The sequence below is a fragment of the Aptenodytes forsteri genome, unplaced genomic scaffold, assembly GCF_000699145.1.
Source record: "Aptenodytes forsteri isolate BGI_AS27 unplaced genomic scaffold, ASM69914v1 Scaffold276, whole genome shotgun sequence".
NCBI classification, from domain to species: Eukaryota; Metazoa; Chordata; class Aves; order Sphenisciformes; family Spheniscidae; genus Aptenodytes; species Aptenodytes forsteri.
In genome coordinates, this window is record NW_008795479.1 from 824,845 (window position 1) to 835,694 (window position 10,850).

A 10,850-nucleotide genomic window follows, 5' to 3' on the forward strand; every position below is an offset into this window, starting at 1 on the left:
ACTGGGGGGGGGGGGCCGGGCCGGCCCCGGGGCTGGGGGAGCCGGGCCAGGCAGCACTACCAGGCAGTGAGGCCTTGGCAGGACCCACCGGCAGCCTGGGGGGCTTGAGGAAAGCAGTGGCTGGGGGGGAGATGGCGTTGGCACATGTGTCAGTGGAGTCCGGGCACAGTGTCTGCCCCGTGTGCTGCAGGGAACCCCCAGCCCCCGGCAGGGCAGGGGGTGGGCTGTCAGCAGGCTCTGGCTGGCTGGCTGGGCTGGGCTCAGCCGGCTCCTCCAGGGGTGGCCAGTCGCCATCGACGCACATCTCCTTGAAGAAGGGCAGGCTCAGGTACTGGAGGATCCCGCTCTGGGCCGGGGGGCCAGCCAGCTGCTGGCTGCACCCAAGGCTGGGGGAGGCTGGGGAGCCGAGGGGCGGCGAGTCCCACAGGGCGCTGGCAGTGTTCTGGCAGAGCCTGGCGCTGCCAGGGTTGTCGCGCAGCTCCTCCACGGTACTGTAAGGCAGAGTCGCGGCAGAGGCCACAGGGCTGATGTTGATGATGCACAATGCTGCAGCCTCATCCACGGGGCTGCTGCTGCCGTAGCCAAAGTAGCGGCCCTGGCGGTAGCTGGCGGCTCGGGCTCCCTGGCGGGCCTGCCCTGTGGGCCGGGGGCGCAGCGAGACCCCCTTGCGCCAGATGGGCTCCTCCTCTGCGGGCAGCTGGAGGTAGGGCTCAGTCTGCGGCCCCGGGGAGTCCCGCTGGGGGTATGGCTCTGGCTCAGTGTAGGGCAGGGCCCCAAAGGCAGTCTCCTGCAGCCGTGTGTCAGTTTCCACCACAAAACGCCCATCAGGGCCACGGCAGATCCGCTCCAGGGGCACGTGCTCCCCAATGTGGCTCTCGTACACGGCATACCGGGAGCCAGCCCCGGCGATGCTGAGACCCAGGCTGGTGCCGGCCTTCTCGCCCCACAGCAGCGTCTGGCGCAAGCTCCGGTAGGGAGATGGCTGCAGCTTCAGCTTCACAGTGCTGTCTGGGCTACCAGAGCCACGAGAATTGCTGTAAGGAAGAAGAGAGCTGCTGCAGCATCCCCGTCCCAGCTCTGGGCTCATCTGGCTGCCCCCTATGCCGGGAGAGCTTGTGCCGGGCATCTGGTAGCAGGTACCATAGAATCATTGAGGTTGGAAAAGACCTCTAAGATCATCGAGTCCAACCGTCAACCCAACACTAAGTTGGACAACCATGCCCACTAAACCATGTCCCTAAGTGCCTCATCTACACGTCTTTTAAATACCTCCAGGGATGGGGACCATGACCCTACACTGCTACTGCAGGCTTGACAGACCTGCTCCTGTGCTTTCTGATCCTTTCTTTAGCCAAAACTCCCCAGAGGGAGCACCCTGGAAGAGCCCTACCCCATGGCAGACCCTGATCCCAGCACCCTGCTCCTAACGCCCCCTCTGTGACCAGCCCTTGGCCAATGATGGTGGGGGGGTGGCTGCCCCCTGGCCTGTCCCTCTGCCCCCAGCCAGTGGCGAGTGAATGATGGGGAGTGCAGCAAGACAGGGAGGGAGCAGGACAGGGAGGGAGCGTGGCATGGCATGACTTACTGTGGAGGTGGAAGCTTCTTGCTGGGGGAGAAGACGAGTGGTGGATCTGGAAGGTTATGAGAACACAAGGGGATCACACAGTGAGCAACTCAAAGTGATGATGAGGAGATGGCGGCGTCCACTACTACCATCCCTGGTAAGCCCCCCAGCCCCGGGCTGGCTTGTCCCCCTCCCTGGGGGGGGGACCCAGGGCACTGGGTCCTGCCACTCTGCACATGATGTATTGAGCTCTCTGGGAGCTCCAGGATCCAGGTGCCTGCACCCAGCCAGCTGGGTCCTACCTTGCCTTCGCTTCTGGATGCGGGCAGCACGCCGGCGGTTCATGATGCAGGCGGCCATGGTGCTGAAGATGACAGCCACGCTGAGGAAGCAGATCCCCCCGATGACCCCGGCCAGCACCGGCTGCGGCAGGAGCTCTGGCAGCTGAGTGCGAGACGGATACACCTCCATGCCTGGGCCAGACAAGAGGCATGGTTACCCGTGGAGCATGCCAGCACAGCGGGCACAGCCTCCCCCACATCGCCAGCACCACAAGGATAAACAGCAAAGTCTTGGCTCTCTCTCCCCTCGGGGCTGGTCTGCCTTCAGGCAGACCCATGCCCTCTGCCGTGCTGGGTGCCAGGAGCAAGGATGCTCTGTGCAGAGCTCTCCCGCTACCTGGTCCATGAGACCGAAGTCACACCAGATCCACAACTGGAGATGGCTCTGGACCCTGCATCCCCTGGTCTAGCAGCAGGGACACTTGAGGGCAGGAGCAGCATGAAGGGGTTTCTATTTGGGAAGATCCTAGACCACACCGGGCACTTTACACCTCTGGTTTCTGTCCCCAGGGCAGGAAGAGCAAGTGGGCGGCAGCCCAGGCCTTACCTGCTGTGGAGACGTTCACCGTATTGCTGGGATCACTGATGTAGCTGCCAGCAAAGGCCACCAGTCGAAACTCGTAGAAGGCGTCCTGGGGGAGCAGAGGGCCATTAGCCTTGTTGGCACGGCAGCCAGCCAAGCCTCAGCCCACATTGCCACAGAGCCACTTGGCTATGCGGCATCGCCAGATGCCCCAGCTCCAGGTACCAGCGATGCAGATCTGACCCCCTCCCTTGCTGCGTCCCCCCAGAGCCGCCCCGCAGAACACCTGGTGAGATTCCCACCTTGATGAGTCCTGGCACCAGGACCTGGGTCTTCGTGCTGGGGATAGAGCGGTCCAGCACCTCCCAGCCGCCCTTGTCCTGCCGCAGCTCCAGTGCGTAGCCGCTAAGTGCCACCGAGAACTGAGCCGGGGGGTCCCACTGCAGCAGGACCCCACGCAGAGTCTCATTGGCGGTCAGAGCCTGCGGCGGGGACAGGAAGACGCGCATGGTCATGGCTGGCGGCTCTGGAGGCACTGTGGTCACTGGGAAGCCTGAAGAGAAAGGGGATGCTGGTGTGGGAGCTGATATGAGGGGACAGCAGGGCAGAAACAGGAGCCTCCTAGGTGCTTGAGGGCTCTGGGGGGAACGGGGGCTGCTTTGGGGAGCACATGGGCCCCCTCTTACCCCTGGGCATGGAGGTGACAATCTGGCTGAAGGGGCCGCTGCCCAGCTTGTTCTGGGCCAGGACGCTGAACTGGTAGCTCATGTCTGGCTGCAGATTCTCCACCAAGAGGTGCTGAGCCCCCACCGGCACCGAGAGTGACACCCAGTCATGATGAGCCCGGGGCGGATGCTTCACCCTGAGGAGATGTGGGACCTGTGAGTCCAGAGCTGAGGGCCCCAGGTGGGACACCAGACCCTGCCCACAGCAGGGACTCACAGCGGTGTGTACCAGACGCTGAACCTCTGGAAATAGCCTCCATCAAACCCTGGCTCCCAGGAGACATTGGCTGCCAGCAGGAGCGGGAGCACAGAGACGTTGGTGACAGCATGAGGACTGGTACCTGGCAGGGGAAGCAGAGAGAAGACCTATCAGACCAGGCGGCTCAGACAACAGCTGTGCAGGAGCCTTTCCACCCCTTCCACCTGGTATCATCCACCCCAGGGCAGCCCAGCACCCATGGACAATGCAGGCCCACCAGGGACAGGCAACTCACCCAGCACGTGGACAGAAGTGGTGGTGCTGACGCTGGCTACCTGGTTGGTGGCCGTGCACTCCCAGACCCCATGCTGCTCCTTGATGAGCGGGCGGAAGATGAGGCTGCTGTTCCCATCCACCTGGGCGCCGCTCTTCCCCGCGCTGCCTACCTGCACGGTGAGGCACGGACACGCTGATGGTGGGCGACCACCCAGCCCGCCCCACCGCAGCACTGGTACAGTTGCTCTGCAGCAACCCTGCAAGACCAGGCCCTCGGGGAAAACGGGACTTGATGTGATCCACCACCCTGGGGCTAGTTTAGGAACTGAGGGGCAGGATTTTGCCCTGGTTTCTTAGAGGGCAACACAAGCAAAGTGCCCTGAGCCCCTTCTCCCGCAGGAACCAGGAGAGATGTGATCCTGCAGCATCTGCGGGGACATGGACACAGGGACTGCCCTAGAGTGATGCCCCAGAGGCCAAAAGCAGCATCTGCCCCCGAGGAGGGCTCAGCTGGTTCCCCAGAGTGGCAGCTCCTACCTTCAGCCAGGTGACAGTTGGGGGGGGATCCCCATGGGCCACACAGGGGATCACCAGCTCCCGGCCCACCTCCTGGAAGTATTCCCCCTTGGGGCGCACTGTGAAGGCGGGGGGGTCCTGGAAGACAGGCATATACAGTGCGGGGCTTGGCAGCAGGCGGGACAGGGTGCAGACCTGCAGCAGGGCAGGCCAACAGGCACGGAGCGCACCCGGGCTGCTTGACACAGCAGGGTGGGAGCAGCTTGGGCAAGGGACTCGGGTAGTGTGCCCACCTGCCCAGCCTCACCTTCAGCAGAACACGTGTGGGCTGGGACTCGCCAGCGGTGCCGTAGCTGTTGTATGGGGTACACGTGTACACTCCCAGAGCATCGTCGTTCCCCGTTGCAATGACAATGGAGCCATCCGGTCTCACAGACCAGCCAGGGAGCTGGGAGAGGCAGGCATGGGGTCAGGACAAGAGGCTCGTGGGGGTGGGAAGGCAGGGGAGGGCGCAAGCAGCGGTACCTTGTCCAGCTCCAGCGGGCGCCCGTCCCTCGTCCAGCTGACGGAGAGCAGAGGAGGGTTGGCCCTGGTGGAGCAGTGGATCACACCCTGCATCCCCTTGGGCAGGTGGGTCTCTGGGAGCATGGTGGTCACCTGCGCCGGATCTGTGAGGACAAACAGGGTGCTGGGGCCTGCGTGAGGGCAGCAGGGGGCTGGGGTCTCCACGGCAGCTGAAGGGGTACCCCTTCCTACCATGGCCTGCAGGGACCCCCCTGGGCTGGCCCAGCAGAACCTTTCTGTGAGCGGAGCCACTGACAGCGTGGCCTGGGCTTGCGAGAGGCTGCAGGGCTCTTACACAGCACTGTGACGAAGGCCGAGGCAGAAGGTGGCTTCCACAGCCCGTTGCTGGGGATGCAGGTGTATTTGCCGGCGTCATCTGGGGTTGTTCGCTGGAGCAAGAGACTCCCATCCACCAGGACACGGACCCGAGTCTGGAGGTGGCTGCAAGGGAAGGGGAGAGCAGTGGTGAGCAGCGTGGCTGGGACCACCCCCAGTGCCCCAGGATGAGTGAACGCCCCCCGCCATGCACCCAGCCAGCCCACTGCGCTCAGATCCAGGCTTCGCGGGGCCACAGCAGCCTGCTGGCCCCAGCACTGCTGGCAGGAGCCCACAGCTGCCTCGGTACCATCCCTGTCCCCACCATACCTGAGGTGGAAAACGTTGCTGCTGCCCTGGAACCAGGTGTAGGTGAGGTTTCCCGGGTATGCCTCGGCCTGGCACGCCAGAAAGGCATCCTGAGAGACGTTGACAGTGACGTTCTGGGGTGGCACCACGATGATGGGTGGCCCTGCAGTGTGGGGCAGAGGGGACGGTGAGGGCTGGGGACAGAGAACGGCCTCAGCTGCTCCCAAAGCCCATCATTCCTGCGCCTGCCCCAAAACCAACCCCTGCGATGTGGCTCCTCTGTGCCCTGCGGCGGCACCCAGTGGGGTGGCCCATGCAGCCAGGGCTGGGAGAGCACTCGCTCTTACCCTGCACAAGCACACGGGTGGTGTGGGTGATGGTGCCCTCCTCACTGGAAGCATGGCAGGTGTAAGTGCCTGCACTGGCACGCTCCACGGCAGCGATGCTCAGTGTCCCGTTCTTCACCTGCAACGGCACCAGGCACGTGGCATGGCCACCAAGGGACAGGACACTCTCAGGAATGTGGCGCTGTAGGCAGGGCCGGTGGCAGGAGGGGGGTGCCACCGTGGTGGGGACAGGCACCCGCTCTCCAGCCAAGCAGAGTTGCATTGGGCTGCCCCGCGAGACCCTTGCTGAGGTGGGGGGACACATCATGGGCTGGGGGGGGGCAGTAACGAGTGGCTTGCTGTCCTCACCTGCACTGTTTCCCCACTCTGGACAGCCAGGTCGCTCCTCTTCCAGATGACAACAGGCTGGGGGTTGCCGACAGCCGTGCAGGTAAGGCTCAGCGTGTCCCGGTCCCGCACCTCCACAAATGCAGGGGGGGTCTCCAGGAAGGTGGGGGGTGCTGTAAAGACAAGTCCAGACCCTCACTCCCAGGTGCGGCTCAGCTGGTCTTGGAAGACCAGTGGACCCAGTCCCAGCCCTGAGAGATCTTGGCTGGTGCTGAGCAGAGCAGCGACTGAGGGTGGGATCAGCCCGTACCATTGACGGTGAGGTGGATCCAGGTGCCGTTCTGGAAGTCAGCGTCAGTGCTGTGCCGGTCGAGGAAGAGCACGCGGCACTCGTACCAGCCTTGGTCCTCAGCACGCAGGAGGTTGATGCGCAGCGAGGCGCCTTCCTCAATCCGCACACGACCTGCACACCCAGAAGCAGCCGTCATGGCCAGCGCTGCTGGCTTAGGGGCAGCTGCATCCCTGGGCCACCTGCCTCCCCGGGGCACCCGCCCACGCAGCACTTGCCCCTGCCACAGGCTCAGCAGCTTCCCTGGGGAATGGGGCTGACTGGCCCACTTGGCAATGGCAGGGTCTGCCCGTGTGGCCAGGCCGTGCTGGGCTGCTTCTGCCTTGGCTGGCACCGCAGGGGGCTGGGAACGGCTGCGGGACAAAAGCCAGGGCAAGCCATGCTGCGTTGGAGGTTGGTCACACCGACATTTAGCACTACACCTCTTGCTGTTGTCGGGGGAACAGGGGATGACATGGTGGTGGGCTCTGCCACCCACCCCTGCATAGGGTGGCCTCAGCAGGGACCCCCCAGCCCAGGCAAGGTGTGTCCCTGCGCCCTGAGCATTGCTCCCAGCAGCTAGGCAAGAGAGCTGGTCCCACCGTGCCCTCCGCCTCCCCCTTGAACTGCCAGACTGCCTGCAAAATCCCTCCCCGCACCCTTCCCCCTTGCCTTTCAGGGACTGTTCCCCCACAGCCTTGGCCACCCTTTCCCCGGGGAGCCCCCCCAGCTGTCTCACCCTTAGGAGCCCTGATAACACTGTTCTGTCTCCCTGCGGCACGGGGTGGGGTCGGGCCAAACCCCTCGCCTGCCTCGCAGGGACGAGCACTACAGACCCCTCGAGGGGCACGGCGGTGGGGGGCTCTCTCGGGTTGTGGGGCCCTCACCCCGAGCAGGCAGCAGCCCCGCACCCCATGGCCTCTTGGATGAAGAGGAGGAGAAGGGCGCAAAGCGACAGCGAGCACAGCCCTTTAATCCCCTGGGCTATTATCAGAGCCATAATCGGCTCAGGCGTGCAGCAGGCAATTGGCTCAGCCCTGGCCGGGGTGCACAGCCAGCAGCACCCACTGCCCCGGCACCCCCGGGGCTACACACCCCCAACCCTGCTGCAGGCACCCACAGACCAGAGAGCTGCTCCAGGCTGGGGACGAGGGTTTAGCCCCAGGCATGCCATTGCCCAGGGTGGCCTCGCTCTCAGCACGCCGCAGCAGGGACACAGCCACGGTGGTGGCAGCACTGCACACAGCTCTTGGCACCGGAGCAGCCCACAACACTCCTGTCAACATCCCAGAGCTCCCCGGGACCAGCATCTTCCTGAAGTATTTCCAACAAAGCAAGTTTTGCCAAACATTTCCCCCCCTCCGCCCCATCAGCTCTACCAATGAGCTCTGTGTCACAGGTGGTTCCCATGCACTGCCCCAGCCACCAGAGCCCAGGCCGGGCACTGAGCATGTGCTACCAGCAGCGGGAGGCTGCATCCCATCAGACGAGCCTGGCGAGGAGGAGGAGGAGGAGCGGTGGGACCCGGGCAGGCTGGTTTGGGCACAGAGGTTAGGTGGTTGAGGGACAGGATTGGACACTAAATGCTGGGGCCATGCAGCCCTGTGTGAACCCAGCACACAAACACGTGCAACCCCTTCCTAACAGCACCCGGAGCTTCTTCCAGCTGCTGCAGCCACCCGCCACATCTCCCACCCCTCCTGCCTCTCCCCATGGCCAGCTCCAACACAGATCCACGGCATCTTCTATGGCAGGAGATGCCGGGGACAGATGGACATATCTGGATGCCTAGGGCCAGCATCCCTCACTCAGAGGGCAAAGCAACACCCCAGGCAAACCTTGGACACAAGGGGGATGGCAGGAGCAGGGAGAGGGATGGGAGCCACGCGTGGGTAAAACACCCATAGGATGAGGGGTCCTCCCACCCCTCACCCCAGAGCCAGCTCCCATGCCGAGCCCCAGGAAGCAGGGCAGCTCTGGAAAACCCCATCCCTGCCTGCAGCTGCCAGCTCACAGTCCCAGGAGCCAGGCGGGAACAGCAGGCTCCTGAACAAAGGTCCCTTTGGAAGGGATCAGAGTGCCCCGGGGACACCCCCCAGCCTCTCCCTAATCCCCTGTGCTGGCCCCAGCCCCCTCCTCCTCCTCTTCCACCACCCAGCCGATAACAAAACCGCCGCTGCCCTCCAGACCAGCATCCCCCAGTGCCTGGCAACCGCCATTCAGAGGGACACAAAGGGGGCTGCAGCCCCAGCCGCTGTGCTTGCTGCTGGCAATCGAGTGCCTAAGGCAGCCAGACCAGGGACCACCGGCCCTGCTCCAGGCCAGCCAACAGCAGGGGACAGTGGCACCTCGGGGAGAGCCGACCCCATTCGCCCAAGCGAGCCAAGGGCTCTCATGGAGGTGGCTGCAGCCCACTGTGCCCCCAGGATACCCCAAATTGCCCCATGAGGAGCATGGGTGACAGCAGGGTCTCCCTGGCCCCTGTGGGTGACACCTGATCTACTCTGCCTGCCTTCCCAGCCCCCCCAGAGGATTGAAAACAAGCCGCCCGGCTGCCATGGTGACAGCCACCAGCCCCCCTGCCCACCCAGCTCGCCCTCATTACTGCCACCAGACCCCTTCCCGCAGCACATCCCCCCCCAGCGCTGATCCCAGAGCAGCCCAACCTGCTCCCACAGCCCCCCAGGGCCTTGCTGGCAGCAGGGACAAGCGGGAGGGCTGAGGGCAGTGCAGGCAGGATGCTGCCAGGCCCTTTCTAGGTAACCCGAGCTCCTGTAGCTGAGGGGCCCTGCGATGCCCGGCTCAGGTAACAGGAGCCCAGCCTGGGCCTCCCGGGAAAGCAGGTGCCTCGTCATCACCAGAGGGTTTGTTGTCACTGTGGGTCCCACTGAGCCAGGTCGGGGCTGGCTGCAGAGCAAAGGTGTCCCCAGGCACAGGCCAGCAGCGGAGAGAGGCCGAGGCGTGCCCCGAAATTGGTCTTCTACGCAGCCCAGGAAGAGGCAGCACTGCTCTGCCCACGGCCAGGCAGGAGCAGTTGGCTCAAACCTCAGCTTGCTGCACATTTTTTAGGCAAGGGCTGGTTTCAGCAGCGGTGGCAAGCTCCTGACCTAGGCACAGGCTGGTGCTCCAGCCCTCCCCATCTCATCCCATCCCATCTGGTGGGAGGATTTTGGTGCATCGCTGCCACAGGCTGTGGGGGCCATGCTCAGCCCAAAACGCCGGCCAGCTGCCAGCCCTTCCCCTCCTCCCCAGCCATCCCCGTCCTCAAGGGACACTACTGTTGTCTTCACCCCTATGCTCGCAGGGATCCCTCAAGGTCTACCACTGCTTCACTTTATGGGATATTTGAAGAGGAGAATATCCCCCTCCCATGCTGCAGCCCTTCCCCAGTGCAGCTTTGCTCCAAATCCCAGCCAGCCCAGCACCGCCAATTGGCAGCTTTGCCAAAATCCCCTCCCCAGGCTCAATCTTCAAGTGACCCGCATGGGCTGAGGCGGCGGCGTGGCAGCGCCTGGGTGCCCGAGGCCTCTGGCACAGAGCATCCTGGTGTCACCGGCCCCGGTCCAGCACAGCAGGCAGGATGGGAGAGCCAGGGCAGCGTGGCAGGCATTGCCACAGTGCTGCAGCCCGGGCACAGGCAGGTGGGCACTCAGTCATCCCCACTCCCAAGTGGGTAGTGCTGGGGAGGCCTCAGCAGCCAGAGGCCATGGTGATGGGAGTAGTGGCTGGCGTGCCAGGAACCTCCTGCCTGAGAAGCTTCTCCCACCCTCTGTCCAGGTGAGGATCCCTCCCGCTGCTGAGCTGGGCCGGGGGCTGTGCCTCCCCTGTGAGCTGGGTGTCTACATCCCTTCTGCTTCCTACTCCAGCCATTCCTGGAGCTGCTGCACAAGGATGGGACTCTGCCCTGCTGCGGGGACCTCCCCAGCCCCATAATGTCCTCTCCTGCCGCCTGGGGCCAGAGGGAGAGCCCTGCACTTCCCCACCACCCCGGGAGCGTGATTAATGTGGTCTGACAGCAGCAGCCCACGGCTGGGGCCCAGCCAAGGAGAGCGGAGACGCAGGACACCAGAGCCAGCCCGGTCAGCCTCACGTACTGCCCCAGGCCCATCCCAGCCCGGAGGGGGGGGCCAGGAGGGCCCCCCAGGACCCCATAACCGCCCACCGCCACGGCGCCACGGCTACGGGACTTACCGATGTACTCCGGGTCCACCCGCGGCGAGTAAAGCCCGAACTTGATGAAGATGGGGAGGACAAAGCCGAAGCGGACCCACTCGATCACAGGCCCCCCCAGCACCCCATCCCCCCCCCCCGCCACGGCGCCACGGCTACGGGACTTACCGATGTACTCCGGGTCCACCCGCGGCGAGTAAAGCCCGAACTTGATGAAGATGGGGAGGACAAAGCCGAAGCGGACCCACTCGATCACATAGAGAGGGGGACGGGCCTCGTGGGCATCCAGGAGGTCGCAGCCCAGCACTGTGCTCTCCCCGACTCGCCCCACCACAGCCTGGGACTC

At 64.4% G+C, this 10,850-nt stretch overlaps 1 protein-coding gene across 1 annotated transcript in view; it reads right to left on the minus strand.

Moving 5' to 3' along the window:
- Positions 1 to 10,850, minus strand: part of IGSF9 (immunoglobulin superfamily member 9) — a 16,643-nt gene that overhangs the window by 2,787 nt on the left and 3,006 nt on the right. The window contains exons 2-18 of the mRNA XM_019472579.1: positions 10,673 to 10,841; positions 6,317 to 6,469; positions 6,028 to 6,179; positions 5,680 to 5,797; positions 5,354 to 5,495; positions 5,004 to 5,149; positions 4,670 to 4,812; positions 4,452 to 4,592; positions 4,166 to 4,282; positions 3,648 to 3,798; positions 3,371 to 3,494; positions 3,115 to 3,290; positions 2,731 to 2,981; positions 2,453 to 2,537; positions 1,867 to 2,037; positions 1,586 to 1,631; positions 3 to 1,034 (exon numbers count right to left, since the gene is read on the minus strand). Coding sequence (XP_019328124.1) covers positions 3 to 1,034; positions 1,586 to 1,631; positions 1,867 to 2,037; positions 2,453 to 2,537; positions 2,731 to 2,981; positions 3,115 to 3,290; positions 3,371 to 3,494; positions 3,648 to 3,798; positions 4,166 to 4,282; positions 4,452 to 4,592; positions 4,670 to 4,812; positions 5,004 to 5,149; positions 5,354 to 5,495; positions 5,680 to 5,797; positions 6,028 to 6,179; positions 6,317 to 6,469; positions 10,673 to 10,841 — 3,317 coding nt within the window. The remainder of the gene's footprint in view (positions 1 to 2; positions 1,035 to 1,585; positions 1,632 to 1,866; positions 2,038 to 2,452; positions 2,538 to 2,730; positions 2,982 to 3,114; positions 3,291 to 3,370; positions 3,495 to 3,647; positions 3,799 to 4,165; positions 4,283 to 4,451; positions 4,593 to 4,669; positions 4,813 to 5,003; positions 5,150 to 5,353; positions 5,496 to 5,679; positions 5,798 to 6,027; positions 6,180 to 6,316; positions 6,470 to 10,672; positions 10,842 to 10,850) is intronic.